This window comes from Anarhichas minor, unplaced genomic scaffold, assembly GCF_050575085.1.
Source record: "Anarhichas minor isolate MPS153535 unplaced genomic scaffold, ASM5057508v1 ptg000056l, whole genome shotgun sequence".
Classification (NCBI taxonomy): domain Eukaryota; kingdom Metazoa; phylum Chordata; class Actinopteri; order Perciformes; family Anarhichadidae; genus Anarhichas; species Anarhichas minor.
In genome coordinates this window covers 420,001-442,500 of record NW_027466502.1, presented here as the reverse complement: position 1 = coordinate 442,500, position 22,500 = coordinate 420,001, and the positions used below count along the sequence as shown (strand labels likewise).

General features: G+C 40.9%; 2 protein-coding genes and 1 long non-coding RNA gene across 6 annotated transcripts in view; 1 reads left to right on the top strand and 2 right to left on the bottom strand.

Moving 5' to 3' along the window:
• slc6a8 (solute carrier family 6 member 8) overlaps window positions 1–6,192 on the top strand; it is a 45,827-nt gene extending 39,635 nt beyond the window's left edge. The window contains exons 7-13 of the mRNA XM_076076371.1: window positions 1,172–1,296; window positions 3,150–3,262; window positions 3,542–3,679; window positions 3,806–3,908; window positions 4,897–4,997; window positions 5,073–5,243; window positions 6,055–6,192. Coding sequence (XP_075932486.1) covers window positions 1,172–1,296; window positions 3,150–3,262; window positions 3,542–3,679; window positions 3,806–3,908; window positions 4,897–4,997; window positions 5,073–5,243; window positions 6,055–6,189 — 886 coding nt within the window. The 3' untranslated portion in view covers window positions 6,190–6,192. The remainder of the gene's footprint in view (window positions 1–1,171; window positions 1,297–3,149; window positions 3,263–3,541; window positions 3,680–3,805; window positions 3,909–4,896; window positions 4,998–5,072; window positions 5,244–6,054) is intronic.
• Window positions 4,564–13,165, bottom strand: LOC142932497 (uncharacterized). Its single transcript, XR_012947480.1, has 4 exons — window positions 11,406–13,165; window positions 8,520–8,677; window positions 6,370–8,071; window positions 4,564–6,269 (listed from the first exon to the last, which is right to left on the bottom strand). It is a non-coding gene; the product is annotated as an uncharacterized LOC142932497 (long non-coding RNA).
• Window positions 13,166–14,534: 1,369 nt separating this feature from the next.
• The window catches only part of bcap31 (B cell receptor associated protein 31), a 17,104-nt gene continuing 9,138 nt past the window's right edge, over window positions 14,535–22,500 (bottom strand). For 2 of the 4 annotated variants that reach the window (XR_012947477.1, XR_012947478.1), the window contains exons 5-9: window positions 21,022–21,157; window positions 16,935–17,061; window positions 16,553–16,653; window positions 15,577–15,782; window positions 14,535–15,486 (exon numbers count right to left, since the gene is read on the bottom strand). Coding sequence is in view for 2 of the 4 variants with exons in the window: in XM_076076364.1 (XP_075932479.1) it covers window positions 15,460–15,486; window positions 15,577–15,678; window positions 16,553–16,653; window positions 16,935–17,061; window positions 21,022–21,157 (493 nt within the window). In the remaining 2 variants the exon portion in view is untranslated. The remainder of the gene's footprint in view (window positions 15,487–15,576; window positions 15,783–16,552; window positions 16,654–16,934; window positions 17,062–21,021; window positions 21,158–22,500) is intronic. The other 2 variants (XM_076076364.1, XM_076076365.1) reach the window with 2 other exon arrangements.

Sequence of the window (22,500 nt, the reverse complement as noted above, 5' to 3'; positions counted from 1 at the left end):
TACAATATGTACTTCTGAGGTGTAGTACAGTATAAAGTACAATAAGTACCTCTGAGATGTAGTACAGTATAAAGTACAATATGTACTTCTGAGGTGTAGTACAGTATAAAGTACAATATGTACCTCTGAGGTGTAGTACAATATAAAATACAATATGTACCTCTGAGATGTAGTACAGTATAAAGTACAATATCTACCTCTGAGGTGTAGTACAATATAAAGTATAATATGTACCTCTGAGATGTAGTACAGTATAAAGTACAATATGTACCTCTGAGGTGTAGTACAGTATAAAGTACAATATCTACCTCTGAGATGTAGTACAGTATAAAGTACAATATCTACCTCTGAGGTGTAGTACAGTATAAAGTACTATATGTACCTCTGAGATGTAGTACAGTATAAAGTACAATATGTACCTCTGAGATGTAGTACAGTATAAAGTGCAATATGTACCTCTGAGATGTAGTACAGTATAAAGTACAATATGTACCTCTGAGGTGTAGTACAGTATAAAGTACTATATGTACCTCTGAGATGTAGTACAGTATAAAGTACAATATGTACCTCTGAGATGTAGTACAGTATAAAGTGCAATATGTACCTCTGAGATGTAGTACAGTATAAAGTACAATATGTACCTCTGAGGTGTAGTACAGTATAAAGTACTATATGTACCTCTGAGATGTAGTACAGTATAAAGTACAATATGTACCTCTGAGATGTAGTACAGTATAAAGTACAATATGTACCTCTGAGGTGTAGTACAGTATAAAGTACTATATGTACCTCTGAGATGTAGTACAGTATAAAGTACAATATGTACCTCGATAGAACTAAAATGTCCTCATAATTCAGATGGTCCTCACTACGATGGTTTAAAGCTGAGACCCCACAAAGATTGCAAAACAAGTATTGTAATTATACTTGTGTTTTTTTTATTTTAGAAAACTGGGTTAAAGGATGTTTGTGGTTATGTTATTATATTATTATATTGTTTATACCAGTGGAAAAACGTCTCTGTCTTTAAAGAAACCACTGGAAGAAGAAATAAAGAAATGACACTGAAACATAGTAAGTTCATATATTTCCTGCTTGGTGTGTAACGAGTTGCTAAGCTACGTTAGCTTCATATCAGTCTATTGATGTTATTGTCTCTCTGTCCCTTTAGAGACGCCTTCGTCTTGGCTCTCATCAACAGTGGGACCAGTTTCTTTGCTGGTTTCGTGGTGTTTTCTATTCTGGGCTTCATGGCTGCTGAACAAGGAGTCGACATCTCGCAGGTCGCCGAGACAGGTAACAAAGTGAAACATCACGAGTTCTGCTCTGTAAAGAATAAACATGTTATGGTTCTTTGTTCTCCAGCAGCAGATCCATTCTGGTTCAAACGTCTGTTTTTTAAGGCTTTATTGACAGAGATTTTGTCCATTCATCAGACAAGATATTAATATTATTTATCATCTCAAGATACAAATATGTACAGAATATCAGGGAAACTGGTAAGAGACAAACAAAATTAGTTATTAGTTATTATTCTTTCTGTAAGATGAGAGAATAATAACTGTAAATAAAATCATTTATTTTTCTTTATTTAAAGCAGAATCATCAGCCTGAACTTTATACTTCTACTCCACTACATTTAATATTATTGTACTTCTTTTACTGCTTTGATTTTACACATAAACATCTCATTACTTATTATTATAGATTAAAAGATGAACTTTTCTGCTGAAGGATTTGTGTTTTTGATCTAAAGTAACTTCTTAAAAAAAGGGCTTTTACTTTAGATACTGTAATACTTACTGTAATACTTTTACTGAAGTATACTGTTACTTGTTATGCCGTGTTCTTCGCGAATGACTTTGCGTCATTCGCGCCGCCGGACTCGCCGGGGACCATTTGTGTTCATTCGCGTGAATCGCGCTGGACGCGCCGGAGAGGGGGCGTGGCTTATCGCGCTGGACGTGCCGGAGAGGGGGCGTGGCTTATCGCCCTGGAAGCCGTTCAACTGTCCGCCATTAACCATGGAAAAAATAACCTCTATTTCTGCTTAGTACGTGTTGTGGAAGTCCAGATATCAGGAAACGAAACGCCGTCATGTCTGGTTCATAACAGTCCAGAGGAGCTCCATGGATCTCATCGATTCTGTTGTAATTTAACTGCAATAAACCGACAAAAAGAGACCCCAAAATAACTATGTAATAATGCCGATTAGTAAAAAGTCTGAATTCATGTTTAGTTAGTTCTGTCCTCAAGACGATAAGAAAATAACGTTTAAAATACTTGTTTTCTCAATAGAGTCTGGATCGATCGGTACTATGCTAAGCTAACATTGTAGCAGCTCCGTCAACACTCAACATAACGTCACACAGGCGTAAATACGGCAGCGTCTATTAATTGTTTGTACCGTATGGTTTACACACACACATTTATACACATAGTTTGGTCTCTATTGATATGAGGTATCGTAGAGCTCTGGGTGAACACAGACGGCTACAGTATTTATTTCCTGATTCAGCAACGCCAAGAAGTCAGTGATGACAGGAGAAACATCTCAACGCTGATAGGCTATCACGCCGCAGCATCACGCCAAAGTTGAAAAATTTCAACTCACGCGTTTGGGGCGTTTTGGCGATTGACGTGAATCGTGCCGCGCCATCGCAAATTCGCGTCACTCCAGTCTCATCGCGTCTGTGCATAGACTTTAATCAGTTTGATCCTCAGTAAACGAGGAGGAGGAGCTGCTCTCTGCTGATTGGACGCCCCACCTGTCAATCAACATGATAAATAAACTCCTCTTTAAAGCCTTAAAGGGCCGGGTTCATCGGAGATCTGACGGCTCACGATATGACAAGAAAACATAAAACTGGAAACGTTTCTATTCCTCAGGGAGCAAAACAATCCAACAAATGAAACAATTAGAAAAGGAAATCACCGTTTGATGAATTCATTCATTCGACTGTTATTTTTACTTTAATCAAAATTTATTTAAACTTTCAAAACTGACAAAAATATTGTAAAAAAAATTTAATTGAGAAATAAGATGTGAGGGGCAGAAAACCAAATGAAATGTGAACACGATCTGGTTTAAAGACGGAGAAGTTCTTTACTCAGCAGTGAGACCAACATTAACCCATGGTGTGCTGCAGGTCCTGGTCTGGCCTTCATCGCGTACCCGAAGGCCGTCAGTCTGATGCCGGCGGCTCCTCTCTGGGCGGCGCTCTTCTTCTTCATGCTGCTGCTGCTGGGACTCGACAGTCAGGTGATCAATACTACTTCTTATTAATACAATAATAATACGTCTCAAAGTGACATCATCATCAAGTGACTCAGCCCCGACGGTGCATTCAGTGAAGCGCAGATATTAGAGCTTCATAAAGTGATGATCGTGTAACTTCATGTTGACTGGCATCGCTATTTATTTATTATATTTGTGAAGCAGATGTGCACTATTGCTATATGAATATAGCTTTTAACCTTATTTTATTATATTGTATTCAAATGAAATGAGCTGTGAGTGTTGGTCTCTGTGCGTGTGCAGTTCGTCGGGGTGGAGGGGTTCGTTACTGGAATCCTGGACCTGCTCCCGGTGAAGCCCCACTACCGCTACAAGAGGGAGATCTCTGTGGCGGTTTGCTGCTTCCTGTGCTTCATCATCGACCTCTCCATGGTGACGCAGGTCAGTCACACAGTGAAGCTAAATGTCTGAGTGGAGAGAACCTGAAGCTCGTCACACTAACACCAGTTTAACTTTGTGTTGAAGTGACCGTGTTGATCTGTGAAACACTGAGCTCTCTCTCTGCAGGCGGGGATGTACGTCTTCCAGCTGTTTGACTACTATTCGGCCAGTGGAATGACTCTGTTGTGGCAAGCATTCTGGGAATGCATAGTAGTTGCCTGGGTCTACGGTATGCAACACACATACGCACACACACACACGCACACACACACACACACACGCACACACACACACACACATACGCACACACACACACGCACACACACACACACACACACGCACACACACACACACACACAGGGTCGTGTTTCATGGACTGCAGCAGAGGGTCTGATCTGAGAATAGGCGTGTGAATAGTTATGTTGTATGATGTTACGGTGAAGAAGGTCACAGTTCAGTCTGCATGATTTCTATTGTGACTTATTACATGTTCATGAGTTTGATGACATACTGTGAGTCATATTAACCTTTCTAATGAGATACTATACCATGATTTATGTTCTTACATTAAAGACTTTCACATTCTCATGTCGTACTTTACAATGTAAATAAAAGGACATTCTATTCTTAACGTTTAACTATTACACGAAACTATACTCAGACTCAGATATTTGTAGGACATGTAAACTGTTACTTATTTTCACATCTTTGTGACATACAATGATATTTTATTACCAACTATACTTTTATATATTTTTTCTACATACAAGATTTATTTTTACATTTTTATGTCATACCATACTCGGTGACATTAAGTATATAAAAACACAACCCGGTACATGTCCAGTCACTTTAGTCATTTTATTTAATATTCCATGTTTTTGTTAACGATTATGATTTCACAACAAACAAAATACAAACAACAACATGATTATATAATTGAATATTGAACAACAGAAACAAATTCATGAACCCAATAAATGTATCAAAGATGTGATGGAGTCTGTCCTCTGTTAGCGTCCACTGCATTCGATGGACGGGGCGTTGAAACGAGTGTTTCATCATGAAAAGAGTCGTATTATAATATATAGTTACTATATATAATATATAATAAAGTCAAAGTGTTCATGTTTTAGATAAACAGTATGCACCAGTCAGCCATGATATTAATATGACTGCAGTGCGTTGTTGATGGAGGACTCGGTACTTGGTTTCAGGTGCTGACCGCTTCATGGACGATGTGGCTCGTATGATTGGCTACCGGCCGTTCCCCTGGATGAAGTGGTGCTGGTCCTTCATCACCCCGTGTGTCTGCATGGTAAGACTGCACACACACTGAGAATCATAAGTACAAGTACATGATCATACGTTACATAACATATCTCCTCTGCAGGGCATCTTCCTGTTCCACCTGGTGAACTACAAGCCGCTGACCTACAACAACGTGTACGTGTACCCGTGGTGGGGGGAGGTGATCGGGTGGTGCATGGCTCTGTCCTCCATGCTCTGCATCCCCGTCAGCCTCCTCTACAAACTCGTCAGGGCCAAGGGGACATTCAAAGAGGTCAGTGTGGACAGACACAGAGACAAACGCAGAGACAGACACAGACAAACACAGAGATAAAGAGACAAACAGAGACAAATAGACACACAAAGAGACAGACACATAGACAAAGAGACAAACAAAGAGACAAACAAATAGACAGACAAAGAGACAGACACAGAGCCAAAGAGACAAACACAGAGACAAAGAGACAAAAAAGAGAGAGACACAGAGACAAACGCAGAGACAAAGACACACACAAAGAGACAGAGACACACACAAAGAGACAGACACATAGACAAAGAGACAAACAAAGAGACAGACACAGAGACAAAGAGACAGAGACAAAGAGACAGACACAGAGACAAAGAGACACACAAACAGACAGACACAGATACAAAGAGACAAACAAAGAGACAGAGCTCAGAGACACACAGAGAGACAGACACAGAGACAAAGAGACACACAAACAGACAGACACAGAGAGAAAGAGACAAACACAGAGCCAGACATTGAGACAAACAGTGACTGAAAAAACACGAAAGAAGTACTCAGATCCTTTATTGTAGTAAAAGTACTAAAACCAAACTGTTCAAAATATTCAAAATATAATTGATATTAATTATTTATTGATCCTCAGCAGAACACTGATTTGCTCCACATTCTGTAGTAATACACTGACTATGAAGAAGAACCTCATACAAATACACCGTCCCTTTAAGTAAAAGATCTGAGTACTTGTTCCTCCTCTGGATCCTCTGCACTGATTGGTGGGTTAGTGTCTCTTTAACATCCCGTCTCACCCATCTGTCCTCCTGTCTGTGTGTTGCAGCGCTGGGCTCACCTGACCACTCCGGTGTGGGGGGCCCATCACCTGGAGTACATGGCCCCCGACATCAAGTCCCTGAGCTCGCTGTCCGCCGGCGCCGACGACAACAAGGTCATCATCTTTGAGAGCGTCATGTAGGCGGGGCTTAGGACCTTCAGAGGGAGCCGTTGATTGGCTGCCTCCCCCGTCCTCACCAGGCCACCGCCGTGTTTTCAGACCTGAAGAAGAAGAAGAAGAAGAAGAATGACGCAGCTCCTCCAGGAGGTTTTATATCCACAATTCTCCAGATTCTAACCAGCAGATCTCTGGGTTCTTTACCTGTAAAGGGCTTCCACTCCTCTGCTTCTCAAGACGGGAAAAAAAATGTAAATATTATTCTCTTTGAATATTTTAAGGATCAAATGATAACTTTTTTCACAAAACGTCGAACGCCGGAGGAGCTGAAGAAGAAGGTCGAGTTAAAAAAATCTAAAAAAAACAGTGCTGAATGTTGGGGCTTCCTCCATGAAGAGAATCAATGCAATCTAGTCTTTGTGAACCACACACACACACACACACACACACACACACACACACACACGTTAAACAACAACACAGTGACTCGGTGCTCCAGTCAAACCCTTGTGTGTGTGTCTGTGTGTGTCTTTGAGAGTGTGTGTGATGGATGTTCAGACACAGTTGTAGACGTCTGACCCCAGAAAACCGGAGGTCGTTTGTGTCGTAACAGGAAACTTAAAAACTCTTCAGTTCTGCGGTCAAACGTCCGGCGGTAAGAAAAGACGGTAAAAGTTGAGTTTAGTTGTCAAGAAAGAAAAAGTCTCCGTGTCAGACGGGATGGAAATCAAGAACTGGTTCAAATTCAATCGATTCGTTCTTTAATCGAGGCTGGCATGTTTTTTTACATGTTGCAAAAACTCGTCATCATGATGTGAAACTGCGTCGATGCTGCCGAACAAACCGAACAAAACCAGGAGGAGCCGTGTTCCCCCGTTAACCACAGAGACGTTTCTTAATGAACCCAGAACATCTGAACACCTCTCGGTGGATTGAAGATCTCCTCGTCAGCGCTAACTGGCCCTCGTCAGGTGTACAGTGACCGGCTCTAGATCGACCTGGTGGCTCCGGCTCAAAACCTTTTTTTATCCACATAAACAATTGAAAATCAATAAGGGAATCGATAAAGAATCCGGCAAATGAGCAGAATCCATAACGGCATCGGTATCAATAACATCAAGTCCCATCTGTCCGAGTAGCTTCTTCATCTTGTTCACTGACTAAACGTTGGGCAGGAGAGTTCCTGTTACGGAGCAAACCACGATCCCTGAACTCAGCGAACTGATCTCAGGGAGTCCTGAACCCATCACAAGACCGTCTGAAGCTAAATCCTGATCCCAGAACAGTCGGGACTCACTTCAGATCTGAGATCAGGAGGAAAAACTTTCAGTGAGAATTCGGTCATCGTTCATCTTAAATATATTTTTATATATACTTTACTTATTGTTCCTGGAGCTTTCGACCAAAACTCTTGGGCTTCGTCTTTGAAAATCCACTTTAAAAAAAAACTAAAAATAATAAAACAATCTCAACTCAAAACTTACTTACTAAAACCGAAGCTTTTAAGAAAACTAACCAACATATAAGTAACATTTTTGATAATCGATTAATTGGAACTTACAGAAAGAATTTGTGACATTTGACCAATTATATTGATCGATGATTAGATCATCTTTAATAATCATTCCTTGTAGCAAAGACTGGATCAATAGAAGCAGACATTATTATTCACTAAAACAGCTGCTGCTTTATTATAATCAATTATCTCAGTCTGTGAACCCCCGCTGGGTCGGACCTTTAACCTCTTGGTGTTCACGGGTTGACTGAAGTGCCAAACGGAGCAGTACTGATCCCAGACCAGCTCCTCAAGCTGTCTCTTCTTCTTCTTCTCTGCCTCGTCTCATCCGTTCATCTTCAACCCTGAGGTCCTCCCACCGAACGCTCTCCTCCTCAACAGAAGATAGTTCTACTCAGAAACAGTAAAATAATAAAAGTTTAATTACAGGTTTCAAAGAAATGTTTTCTTCAGGACCAGATTTCATCTTTAACTGACTGTCGGACCTGAAATCTGTTTGTTTTACACCTGAAGTCATTCAGAAATGATCAATGTAGTTGATACATCTTTAATTAGCCCGAGAAAAAATAATAATAATTCAATTCTGTCCGAGAAAAATACAGATTCTGTTGAGATTCTTTAAATAGAATGAATTAATTAAATAAAATGGGATCTTGATCAGAAATGTTTAAGTCTTAATAAAACAACAACAACAACAATACAGATATTATCCAGTATGGGTCGTGGTTCTGGTCACTGTTAATACAAAATTACAATAATAATAATCTACTTATAAATATAATTATATCTATAATGACTGTTATTTTTATATATATATATATATATATGTATAATTGACCTGCAGTCAGCGGGTGGAGAGATGAGAGCCGGAGGACTCAGCCGAGCGTTGCCTTACGTCGTTGTCTTAACTCTCGAGCCAGACGGTTCTGGTTTACATCCAACCAATCAGCATTTGCGGGGGCGTGTCTACAACTCTGTCTCCTAGCAACCATCCACCTGTCATGGGGAGAAGAAAAAAAAGGAGAAAAACATAGATTTGCACATTGTTGTACGATAATGTCGCTTTTTAAAAAGCTCGAGTTTTGTTTTACATATTGTAAAATGAATCAGAGATTTATTTTGTGGAGGCTTTTATTTTGTTGAGTATGACAGATATATATATATTGATTATCTATATTTGATGCAGTATGTGATTGTGATGATGAGGATTTCCGGCTGTTTGTTCACGTTTTAGTTGGTTCGAACACGAGCATCGAAGAGACGCCGGCCGCGACCGACTCCAGCTTCAGGCTACCTCACTTCAACCTTTCAAAATAAAACTTTGTTATGCAAATGTTTCAGCGGCGGCGGCGACCAGCAGGAGAGGATTCTGGGAAGTGTTAACATTTCCCTCCTCGCCTGTTTCTTGTTGCAGCTTTAAAGGTTTTCCAACACTGACGAGAGTTTATTCATCTGAACATGTGACAAAGATGAACATTTTAAAAACCAAACAAACAAATCTGTGAGACTTGTTTTAAAAGTACGTCTCTAAATATTATATTTCATATATATGTGTTGGTGCTGTGAGGCCTTTAAATGGTGTCTGACTGGCTAATATGAACAAGCAGCGGGGAGCGGGCTTTTATTGTGGTGGGTGTGCTGAGGCTTTGTGTGTCCCTGAACACACCACGAAAGGGAATTTTTTAATTTTTCTTTACTTTTTTTGATTTCTAATTTTCAAAGTGCTCAAGAGTTTGAAGAGTTTTAGTTTTAGATGATTTTTTTTCTCTGTGTTTTACTGAATATCAGTGACCCCCCCCCCCCCCCCTCCCATACACACACATTATTTGTATTTTTATTATTTCAAAGCAGGAAATAACTATTTTATCTGCACATTACATATATTTACACTTCACATATTCCACATCATGTCAGCTGGTGAAATAACTTAAATTCATGTTTAAAAGTGAAGAATTTAAAAATAATAAAGAGGTTGTTTGTTTGTTGTAAAACAAGCTGAATAATAATAATAATAATAATCCAGATGGACAGTCTGCAGTAGCACAGCTACCTCAATAAGGTGAGTTGGTCCACCTGCTCTGTAAAACTACAAAGATCAACACGCAGTAGAAAATAACTACATATCCCAGCAGTCAGTGGGAGCTTCAGACTCCAGTCAGTTAATATCAATTAAGTCTGAACATGAAAATTTGTATAAAATTATATAAATCGAGTGAAAACATCAGTTTGAATCTGAATTATTATAAAAATTGAACATAAAGATGTGACAGTTAATTAAGCGTTTAAACATCAAACTAATCAATGACGAAACTATTGTGATGATTTGAAGTGATTTAAATGATTAGTGACGATTAAAACTAATGTGATTATTGATCAAACGTGCCACTGATAATTAATATTTCACTTATCAAACTAACCTCAGGCAGAAATGTTTAGAAGCTTTACTGACATTTAGGAGTCTTTTATTTTGAAAGGTGTCATCTCTGGAGCCTGGTGGGTCAGAAACGGAAAATAAAAAAAAATCTGCGTTTAAGAGAAAAAATTATAAATAAATAAAAAAACAGTTGAGAAAATGAAAATGTACCAAAATCTGATGTTTCATGTCATTTTGTCTTCGTGCTCTTCTGCCAAAAAATATCTTTGTTGTGACAGAATCTTTGATTTTAAATGGGAACTGACAGGAAGTCACATATAATTAACAAAAGGGTGCACTGTTTCCTGATGATGATGAAGGTGTTTCTTCTTCTCACTGGAGACTGATTTGGGTTTTTTCAACACTAACTAAATATTAGATAATTAATACATCCACCAATGTACATACTTCATTTATTTAAGACTTTTGTTCAATTTGGATTTTAACAGAGAAAACGTTCTTTCCTTAAAAAGAAAATCTAATTTGTTGTTTGAGATGCTCAATATTTTCCTCTTGACTTTACATCTATATATATCTATAGATATATATCTATAGACATATATATATATTTCCTGTTTAATTCTCCAATAATCTGCCAATAACTACGATATTAACAACTGAACTGCGATTAAAGTTAAAATTAAACAAGGCATTAGATTTGTTATCGACGAATTAAATAAAGTTACTAAATACTTTTTGCACAAATTATTATCCAATGTTTTATTTTTGGTGAAGAAGAAAGTAAAAGATAATATCTTTATAATGTGACTTAAAATGTGACAAATTAACAATACTTTTATTGTGAAAAAATATAAAAATGAATTTAAATATAAATATGAACATATTCAACATAATAAAGTGATTTATTGTTTCTCTCCTCAGACATGATTCACAGAAAATAAATATAAAAACAAATACAGAGAATACAAAGTGTACTTTGGTGACGTCAAACATTTTATTCTGGATCCTTAAATCTAAAACAAAACGAATAAAGAATCCGTCCGATTCATCGATTCTGTCCAACAAACTTCACTCAGCTTCTTAAAGATATTCAACGTTTATATTTTAGCTTCATTTTACTGAAGAAGATTATTGTTTTTAGAAACTTTTTGAAAAATAGTTTCAATGATTTTATAGCCAAAAACATTGCCAAAGTGTTTTTTAACCTCCAAAAATAAAAATAAAAACGAATCAAATACGGAAGATTTTGTTTTCTTTTGATCACAAGAAGTTTATTAAAAGTTTTTTTTTTATGATAATATCGCTGGTGCTCCTGAAAAACTGAATCGTGATATTAAATGAGTTTCTGACCTCAAAGTTGTTTTTGTGGAAGCTGAGGTCGGATCATCGTGTTTGAGCTGGAAACTCCACGTCAGCAAACGAGTCCCTGAAGGTCTCGTTTAACGAAAACACATCAGAAGTGAACCAAAATACAGAAGTTATGGAAGAAGAAAATGGTAAAATAAAAACTGTCACTCACTGATATTATACTCACCATTTATCTCCTGCAAAGCATCATGGGCTCTGTAGTTGTTCCACAATGTAAGAATCTTAATTTCTCAAAGAAATTCGGTTTTTATTTATTCATAATTTTATTTCCTGGCGTCTGACTTCCTGTTTGTGTTTCCGGCCCAAACTCGGTGACGTCGTTGTGATTTGTGTCTCTTCCTGTAAACCTCCGGTCTTCCATCCAGAGCTGTAGATTAGATTGATTAAAGCTGATTAGTAGATTTATTGATTAGTGTACTAACGACACTCGGGGCTCCACGTTAACGAGTCACCAGCCAAAAGAAAAGACTCGCCGACTTAGTCGATGATGTCAGAGTTAACTCTGAGCCCTGATGATGTCACCTGTGTTTCATTGACCTTTGTGATCACTGTGCTCGTCAACAGCAATAAAACTAATGTCATGACAAACAGCTGATCCGTCTCCGTGGTTACTGGGTTTGTTTATTTTGTTCTTTTGTTATGAAAGTTTGAGTCAACAGAAAAGATTCAGATTATTATTATTACTGTATTTCTTTACTATTATTATTATATTTCTTTATTATTACATTTCTTTATTATTATTATTATATTTATTTATAATAATTATATTTATTTATTATTATATTTATTTATTGTTATGGATTTTCTTTCTCGAATTTTGACGTCAGAGTGAAGGTTTGGTTTTAAAGGTTGTGGCCTAAAAAAAATCTGTCCTTTATAAATTTGTTTTTTAATTTTGAAGAAAAACATTTCAAGTATCTATATTTAATAAGAGGCCTTAAACGTAAACAAAGACAATAAGTAGACGAAGACGGGAAGTAGACAATGACGGGAAGTAGACGAGGATGGGGAGTAGACGAGGACGGGAAGTAGACGAAGACGGGAAGTAGACGAAGGGTTAGGTGACGAGGTCACTCCCTGTTCACTGGTTGCATAAAAAGCATAAGATGGCCGAACTCGAGGCGTAACTGAACTGACAACAGAGTCGCACATTTGTCGTTGTCATGGTAAAGGTTTGAGAGTATTCTGGATTTATTGTTTGTTTTATTTCGTCTAGTAGAAGGAAGTGAAAAATCATTTGTCTCAACATGTGGTCCACAGAGACGGGGGGCGGGTAGTTTAACAGTAGAGGCAATAATCATGACGTCATCATGTGACTAAACTGCTGCGTCGCCGTGACGATAAAGAGTCAACTGGAATCAAACCGGAAACCTTTGAGCAGAGATTCCTCTGAACACCTTTTAAACAGGACTGAACTTCTAGGAAGACAGAAATACGGAGACGTCGTTGAGGGTCGGCAGTGAAAGATGATCCGCGGAGACGGAGCGGTTCAAACCGGTTTCTAGTGTTCAGACCAACAGCTGCTCCAAGAAGACGAGACCGAGATGCTAAGTTTAGACTCCAGACGAGGAGCATTCAGAGCTACTGCAGGAAAGGTACTCGTACAACAGAGTATAAATACTGCAGGAAAGGTACTCGTACAACAGAGTATAAATACTGCAGGAAAAGTACTCGTACAACAGAGTATAAATACTGCAGGAAAAGTACTCGTACAACAGAGTATAAATACTGCAGGAAAGGTACTCGTACAACAGAGTATAAATACTGCAGGAAAAGTACTAGTACAACAGAGTATAAATACTGCAGGAAAAGTACTAGTACAACAGAGTATAAATACTGCAGGAAAAGTACTAGTACAACAGAGTACAAATACTGCAGGAAAAGTACTAGTACAACAGAGTATAAATACTGCAGGAAAAGTACTAGTACAACAGAGTATAAATACTGCAGGAAAACTACTAGTACCACAGAGTATAAATACTGCAGGAAAGGTACGAGTGATAAAAACCTTTAATTGAAAAACGGAGAACGAATCCGTAAACAGTGAAGATGAACATCCATCCCATAACAGTCAACAGACTGATCAATACTTCTTTAAGGAGATATGAGTCACAACAGGCCTGTGGTTAAATGCGTGTCAGAGCTGCTAGCTGGCCTACAAGTACGTGATTGGTCAGTGGGCTAGCGTGACATGTTGGGCGGTGACAATGCCAATATCTGCTGCCTCTGTGGAGCGGACATTTTCAGCCTCAAACGCATTAAAACATCTTCAAGAAATACAACTGGGGAGGCTCGACTGTCTTCACTACATGAATGGAGAAGGACTTCTTACTGGAACTAAAACACACGGATGTACTGAACAACCGTGAGATTAAACTCTTTGTTAAAGAAAGGAGGACTTTGTCTTTAAATAGTGAACAGCAGCTCTGGTAAGTTAAATGCGTTTGTTTTTACATCTGCAGCAGCTTTAATATGCTTGTTTATATATTATTATTTGTACAACTCGTTTTTATGAAGATAGATTTTTGTTTGGTTTTATATGTGATAGGAACTATTGTTACGTCCTATGTTGCTCTGGGGACATATTTAGCCGGTGCCAGTGTTGCCAACTTGGCGACTTTCTCGCTAAATCTGGTGACTTTCTGAACCCTCATGGAGACTTTTTCTGTCAAAAGCTACTGGTGACAAATCTAGAGACTTGTTCTGGTGTTGTTGGAGACTTTTGTGGCATTAAAGGACGTACGTTCTACAGTTACTGTGGTGAACGAGCAGCGGGTGCTGCCCCTCCGCCGCCCCAAAGCACTCACAGGCGGCTACTCTCACAGCAGCCTCATGCAGCAGTCAGAGAGAGGAGACGCACTCTCGGCATCTTCTCTGCAGTTAGTGTATTTATGGGTGTTGGCTTCATTTTTACATGAAACAAATAACCGTAGCTGTGTTTCAGCTGCAGGACAGCAGTGAAGGCCCAGGTATAACATGCACCGCCCGCCACTGATATATATAAATATATTATATATAAACGATCACTGGAGGACGGCACTCTTTAACTTCCGTACCTGTGGACACCTTCTTCTTCTAGTGTTTTTTTTCGGTAGATGTAACAGACAGAAATAAGATACCTGTAGAGGTTTATTTCATCACTTCATAGTCCAGATACAGTTCACCTCAGACATCCCATGATGCACCTGAACACATGATCCCATGATGCACCTGAGCAGCGCCCTCTATAGAGTTTAACACAAGTTAACTGTCTTCAAAACACGAGAAAATAAAAACCACAGAAGTTTCCGTCGCGTGTTTAAATACATTAATATCATGAGTTTGGTCTGTTTAACATTTTACCTAAAAGTTTATATTTCATCATAAAACATTTGTCTGAACATCTGAGAAACAAAAAAACAGAATAATAAATGAACGTTCAGTGTCAGAAACAATCAAGAACATGAAATAAAGTGATTTAAATGAATCGTTTGCGTTTGTGACGTCATGATGAAGAAATGAACAGGAAGTCAAGTTTCTCTTTAAAGACTTCAAACAAACAACCGACTCTTCAAACAACAAAGTGATGAAACCTTAAGTACTAAAAGATGAACTGTGTTTGTTGGGATGAAGAAGAACTAAAGAATCTGAAAGTCTGCCGAGTTCATAACCTTTTATTTAGACGTTAAGTTACCTGATGAACAGCTGAACTCGTACAAAGTAAACATTCATCAAACCGTCGTCAGTTCAGGAAACAGAACCCTTGATGTGGAATATTTAAACTCTAGTTTGAGTCTTATAAACGTTGGACCTCAGATCTTTGGAATAAAACGATCAGATTTCATGTTTCACAGAAAAGAAAAAAAAAAACAGTTTCACAAACAACCGACGATCTTCTCTTGAAGCTCCGACAGTCAGAAGACATTTTATCATTTAACCACGTAGAACAACCAAATCCACAACGTCAGCTGATCCAGAAAAAAGAGACGTGACATCGCTGGTGACGATGATGAAGATGAAGAAGAAGAGAGAAGCTGGGAATCCGTCTTCGTTCGTCTCAGTCGGATTTCTTGTCGCTAGTCGCCTGCACACAGAGAACAGGGCGGTAAAAACACGCACGATGAGGCTGCAGGGGGCTCTGTGATTGGTCGCTTTTAACTCTCGTCATCCTCACAGAAGTAGTCGTTGGTTTGTGGATGTTTTGAAGCCTCAAGTTCAGCATTTTCTCCGTCGCCATCTTGTTTTTTCTCAACCAGTGAACAGGAAGTGACCATATCTGGAGGAGTGACGTAGAGACGCCGTATACGTCTCTGGTAGAGACCTGTCAATCACTGTGTAGCCCCGCCCTAAAGCATCCCCTGCTTTATGGTCTGTTTGACTCTAAATGGACCATAATGTACTAAATGAACATCATGCTGTATTGAAGAAGACTTGAAACTAGAGATTGAGACCATAAACTCATGTTTACAATGTTTACTGAGGTAATAAATCAAGAGAGAAGTAGAGTCATTTTCTCATAGACTTCTATACAACCAGAGGAGTCGCCCCCTGGTGGACACTAGAGAGAATGCAGCTTTAACACATGAAGCTTTGGAGTCAGTCTGCAGTCTCACCACTAGATGGCGCTGATCCCAAACACTGGCCCTTTAAGCGCTGGATTAAAAAAATGAATTTCTTTCTTTTCTAATTGAAGACTCAGAGCTCTGAGAATCCAGTTCTGTTTTGAACCTGGTACCTGATCCAACATAAAACCTGGTCCTCATATCACGTACATGACTGTACGAGCACGTGTGTGTATTTCTGGATGTGTTATGTAACTGTGTGTGTGTGTGTGTGTCCTGTCAGGCAGATTTAAGGTGGACCAGCTGCTCATCCAACAGTTGAACAGAACTCTAAAAATACCCGATTAAACCAAATATAAGGCGATATATCTGGAAATTAAGTCTGACAGCAACTCATGTTCGAGGACATCCTATATTATTATTATTAACTGTGTAAATGGGCCTCACTGTTGCTACCAGACAACAACCTCCGCTTCTTTAAAGTTCTCCAAAGCTTCATGTGTTAAAGCTGCATTCTCTCTAATGTCCACACACGTATACTGTGTGTGTGTGTGTGTGTGTGTGTGTGTGTGTGTGTGTGTGTTTTACCAGCAGCTTGCTGTGTTCCTCCAGCAGTCTGTCGTACTCCACCATCAGATTCTCAGCTTGTTTCTTCATCGCACGAACGTCGCTGTCCGACTTCTGCAGAGCTGCAGAACATGAACACAGTACATTTACCAGAGTACTGCTCATAAGTACTACTTTGAGGTACTTGTACTTTTATTGATTTAACCGACGATGGTTCTCCTCCAATATTCAGTAGAACATGTGTTTCTAGTCTCTGATCATGTTTCATTGTAAACAACCAATCAGTGTTTAAAGCAACAGGAGGAGAGCTAGTAACGTTAGCAGCACCGCTAACGGCTAACCAACAGGAGGAGAGCTAGTAACGTTAGCAGCACCCCTCCTCCTCCTCCTCCTCCTCCCCTACCTTTCTTGGAGTTGTCCAGCTCCTCCTTCAGGGTCTTCACCTCCTCCTTCAGAGTCTTGTTCTCCTCCTGAGGTCCGGCTCTTTTCTTTCTTTCCTCCGGCAGCTCGACTCCGGCGTCACGAAGTTTCTGTTCAAACACGAAACACAAAAACACGTTTTACATTCTGAGTCTCCGTCTTTATTTACTCGCTGTGTTCCTTTAAATCCACAGGAATGTTTCAAAGCCTTTAGTGTTGAAACATGATTATTGTTATTATATTTGTGTGACAAAGCACTTTGTAAAGTCGGTTTTAAATACTGTAGATCAGGGGTCACCAACCTTTTTTAAACTGAGAACTACTTCAAGGGTACCAAGCAGTACGAAGGGCTACTTGTTTGATACAAAGTTGCACAGATCAGCTTTTAATAATAATAATAATAATATATGTGAAGAGTGTGATCACATGTCAATGTTAATTATTCCTCACAATAATTAACAATGATTGTGTATTTTGTTCAAAATCGCACCAGTTATATTTTTGTAAAAATGATCACTTCTTTAAAAAAAAAATATATATATTTGTTTCTACAAATGATCAGTTATGTAAGATAAAAATCAACTCACATTTTTAAATTAATCCTATTACATTAGTACTAATCACCACATTTGGGGAAATCTGGGTCAACTTTGCATTGCGCAATGAAGCCTGCATGACGGCCTGTAGTCTGTAGTCACCAGCTTTTTTTTTGGTACCTTTTTCTCCACGAAGAAACTAGTAAAAAGTCTCGTCTATAGCTGAAGGGGGGATCCAACCCTCCGAGGCACGCAAGCGTCTTTGGTCGCCTGCGTTCAAACCTCTAGTCTGGGCCTTTTCGATCGTACTGCGTTGCCTCGCCTCTACCCCCGCCACCCACGAGTTGTTGCCCCGAGGACTGACGGACCTGACGACGGTGTGCGATCGCGGCGGTGCGTCCGGTGCCAACGGGAAGCGCCCGCCATTCGGAACCTGAAAACCTAGTGCGGTGCGGCGGCCTCTTCCTTTTAAAATCTACATGAATGCAAGCGTTTTTGATTCAAAAAGAACAGAAACTACAATTTTTAGACGGAGCTCCATGGTGACTAGTGCTATTTTTAGAACATGCCTTGCGGGCGACTCACACGGTCCCTGCGGGCGACAGGGTGCCCGCAGGGACCGTGTTGGCTACCTCTGCTGTAGATCCTGACATAGTGCCTGGGTCCTTTCATTTATATACTGTATGTATATCTGTATAAATGTATACACTGTGTATATAGATAAATACATATCTCATCTACTTCCAGAATCCCTTCATTCTCCGAGACTTTTGTGAAATATTTTGTAGGATCGTACTTCAAAAGAATCCACTGATGTGGCACAAAAATAAATAAAAACAATAATCAGTAAACACAAAATAAAACACTATTTTAACCGTTTGGTGAAAAGTCATAAAATTCTGATTTTCATGTAACACAACGTGTTCTTGTAAACGTGACGTCATGACAACGCTCAGACGCTCTGAAGACGTTTAGTGAAGTTTAAATCTAAATGTTTAGTCAGTTTATTGAGGGTTAAGATGTTTAACTGTTTTAACTGAGTTTATGATTAATGAATCATCTTATATTCACACCAACTGCTGCTCAACAATCAGCCTAAAGAACAATACGTTACGTCTCTAATCACATGAAGAAGAAAATGTGCAGAGGAGCAGAAGAAGAAGTCATGAAGTCGGTCTGTGTTTGGTGAGCAGGTGTTACCAAACGACAGCCGTTTATCCTGCTGCTCTCTCATTGGCTGGCAGTGAGTCGTCCACATGACATCATGAGAGTTAAACTAACACAAGTTATTATTATTATTATAGTTAAAGCCACATTAACACTTTAGGCCTATTTTCACTTTTAAACTGTTTCCTTCGTCTTGTGTTAATAATCACTGATCATCATGTGTGTGTGTGTGTGTGTGAGAGAGCGTGTGTGTGTGTGAGAGAGAGAGCGTGTGTGTGTGTGAGAGAGAGAGCGTGTGTGTGTGTGAGAGAGAGAGCGTGTGTGTGTGTGAGAGAGAGAGCGTGTGTGTGTGTGAGAGAGAGAGCGTGTGTGTGTGTGTGACTGAGCGTGTGTGTGTGTGTGACTGAGCGTGTGTGTGTGTGTGACTGAGCGTGTGTGTGTGACTGAGCGTGTGTGTGTGTGTGTGTGTGACTGAGCGTGTGTGTGTGACTGAGCGTGTGTGTGTGTGTGTGTGTGACTGAGCGTGTGTGTGTGTGTGTGTGTGACTGAGCGTGTGTGTGTGTGTGTGTGTGTGACTGAGCGTGTGTGTGTGTGTGTGTGTGACTGAGCGTGTGTGTGTGTGTGTGTGACTGAGCGTGTGTGTGTGTGTGTGTGTGACTGAGCGTGTGTGTGTGTGTGTGTGACTGAGCGTGTGTGTGTGTGACTGAGCGTGTGTGTGTGTGTGACTGAGCGTGTGTGTGACTGAGCGTGTGTGTGTGTGTGTGTGACTGAGCGTGTGTGTGTGTGTGTGTGACTGAGCGTGTGTGTGAGTGTGACTGAGCGTGTGTGTGTGTGTGTGTGACTGAGCGTGTGTGTGTGTGTGTGACTGAGCGTGTGTGTGTGTGTGACTGAGCGTGTGTGTGTGTGTGACTGAGCGTGTGTGTGTGTGACTGAGCGTGTGTGTGTGTGTGACTGAGCGTGTGTGTGTGTGACTGAGCGTGTGTGTGTGTGACTGAGCGTGTGTGTGTGTGACTGAGCGTGTGTGTGTGTGACTGAGCGTGTGTGTGTGTGTGTGACTGAGCGTGTGTGTGTGTGTGTGACTGAGCGTGTGTGTGTGTGTGTGACTGAGCGTGTGTGTGTGTGTGTGACTGAGCGTGTGTGTGTGTGTGTGACTGAGCGTGTGTGTGTGTGTGTGACTGAGCGTGTGTGTGTGACTGAGCGTGTGTGTGTGACTGAGCGTGTGTGTGTGACTGAGCGTGTGTGTGTGTGTGTGACTGAGCGTGTGTGTGTGTGACTGAGCGTGTGTGTGTGTGTGTGACTGAGCGTGTGTGTGTGTGACTGAGCGTGTGTGTGTGTGTGACTGAGCGTGTGTGTGTGTGACTGAGCGTGTGTGTGTGTGTGACTGAGCGTGTGTGTGTGTGTGTGACTGAGCGTGTGTGTGTGTGTGTGACTGAGCGTGTGTGTGTGTGTGTGACTGAGCGTGTGTGTGTGTGTGTGTGACTGAGCGTGTGTGTGACTGAGCGTGTGTGTGTGACTGAGCGTGTGTGTGTGTGACTGAGCGTGTGTGTGTGTGACTGAGCGTGTGTGTGTGTGTGTGACTGAGCGTGTGTGTGTGTGTGTGTGACTGAGCGTGTGTGTGTGTGTGTGTGACTGAGCGTGTGTGTGTGTGTGTGACTGAGCGTGTGTGTGTGTGTGTGACTGAGCGTGTGTGTGTGTGTGTGTGACTGAGCGTGTGTGTGTGTGTGTGACTGAGCGTGTGTGTGTGTGTGACTGAGCGTGTGTGACTGAGCGTGTGTGTGTGTGACTGAGCGTGTGTGTGTGTGTGTGACTGAGCGTGTGTGTGTGTGTGTGACTGAGCGTGTGTGTGTGTGACTGAGCGTGTGTGTGTGTGTGTGTGTGACTGAGCGTGTGTGTGTGTGTGTGTGTGTGTGACTGAGCGTGTGTGTGTGTGACTGAGCGTGTGTGTGTGTGACTGAGCGTGTGTGACTGAGCGTGTGTGTGTGTGACTGAGCGTGTGTGTGTGTGTGTGACTGAGCGTGTGTGTGTGTGTGTGACTGAGCGTGTGTGTGTGTGACTGAGCGTGTGTGTGTGTGTGTGTGTGACTGAGCGTGTGTGTGTGTGTGTGTGTGTGTGACTGAGCGTGTGTGTGTGTGACTGAGCGTGTGTGTGTGTGACTGAGCGTGTGTGTGTGTGACTGAGCGTGTGTGTGTGTGTGTGACTGAGCGTGTGTGTGTGTGTGTGTGTGACTGAGCGTGTGTCACATGCAGATGAGGCAAATTCTCCTTTTAGCAGCAGAGGACTTGGTGATCTTTTCACCCCGGACGAACAGGTCAGATTACAACAGAGAGACTGTGTGTGTGTGTGCGTGCGTGAGAGACTGTGTCCCACCTCCTGCAGCAGCTCGTTGTCCTCCATGTACTTCTTGGCGGCGGTGCTGGCTCCCTCCGCCTGCCTCTTGAAGGCCTCGTTGGAGGCCATGAGTGTGGCCTGCTGGGAGAGCAGAGTGGCGAGACGACGGAGCAACCTGAGAACAAATAACACACGAAGACGACGAGTCAGAGACACGAACCAGACGGGAAGCTACACAACTACATCATCTTTACATATACCTTCTGAACTCAAAGCATGTTTAGGGTCTTCTTCTCTCTGTGCTCTTGATTTTCAAAATAAAAGTCCTGCTCCTCTATAGAAACAGAACCATGATGACTAGAAGTAGAGAGAACGAGAACATGTCTTTAGTGCAGACTCCTCTCCCCCCCCTCTCCTCTCCCCTGAATAAAATGTTTTTATGAAATATCACGATGTGAAGCTTGGTTTGATTTATTTTTTGACTGAAGCATTCGTCACATGATGTGTTCAAGGACCAATGGAAAGATGAAAATCTGCTGATTTTGACCGTTTAGTTTTTTTATAGTATTCAAGTAAAGACAGAAAGTTGATGAGCTTTACAATGATCAATGAAGTTTAGTGAGAAGTGTTCGTACAGCCCGACGTGTTCCTGAAGAACCTGCAGACTGAACACAGCGAAGGGGCGGAGCCACGTAGCTCAGCGTAGGAACCCAAGATAAACTGAAAAGACGAAACAATGCAGATGTGTAAACGGTCTGCAAGACGAAACGCAAACAACCGTTGAAATGTTTTGTGAATGGAGCTTGGATCGATCAATGCTAGGCTAGGCTATGCTAACATAACGCCATCTCGGCGTAAATAAGGTGAAGTTAGTAGACGGACTGCTGATCAACATACTTTAGTCTCTTGCAGCTCTGAGGGACCAGAGACGACCAGCTGTGACTCAACGTCAGAAGGAGCATCTCACCGCTGACCGGCATGTTTAACGCGTCACGTTTCATGTGAACACAAACCTGTTACTCACTTCCTGTCTGTGGCCCATTGGTTCCTACTTGAAGACCTCAAACTTTAAAAACACAGATCTATAGTTTAACCAGTTAGATTTGATCAAACCAACAGGAAATAGAGATCTTATTTTTGTTGGAGTATTTTCAGCGGCGGATGAATCCGCATGTTGCTGTAGAGAGTCAGAATAAACGACAGTGCGATGATGATGATGAAGAGGCTCTGAGGAAGAACAGATCTCAGAGAGAGAACTCTTCTGATCAGCTGGAGGTTCACATCATTATGAACAGTTTCTTCCTCTCGGTTCCACATATGTCCGCCAGTTACGTCACAAGCCTGAAATAATGCGATCAGCTGACGGTGCTTCAGTGTTTCCACTAACTTGTGCTGCGTCTATATATTTATATCTTCCTCTGAGCCAGTCTGTAAAAAGGGCTCAGTCTAAACGCTGGAGTCCTTCTGTTACAGCTGAGCACTGCTGCCCCCTGCAGGCCGAACACAACAACCACACTG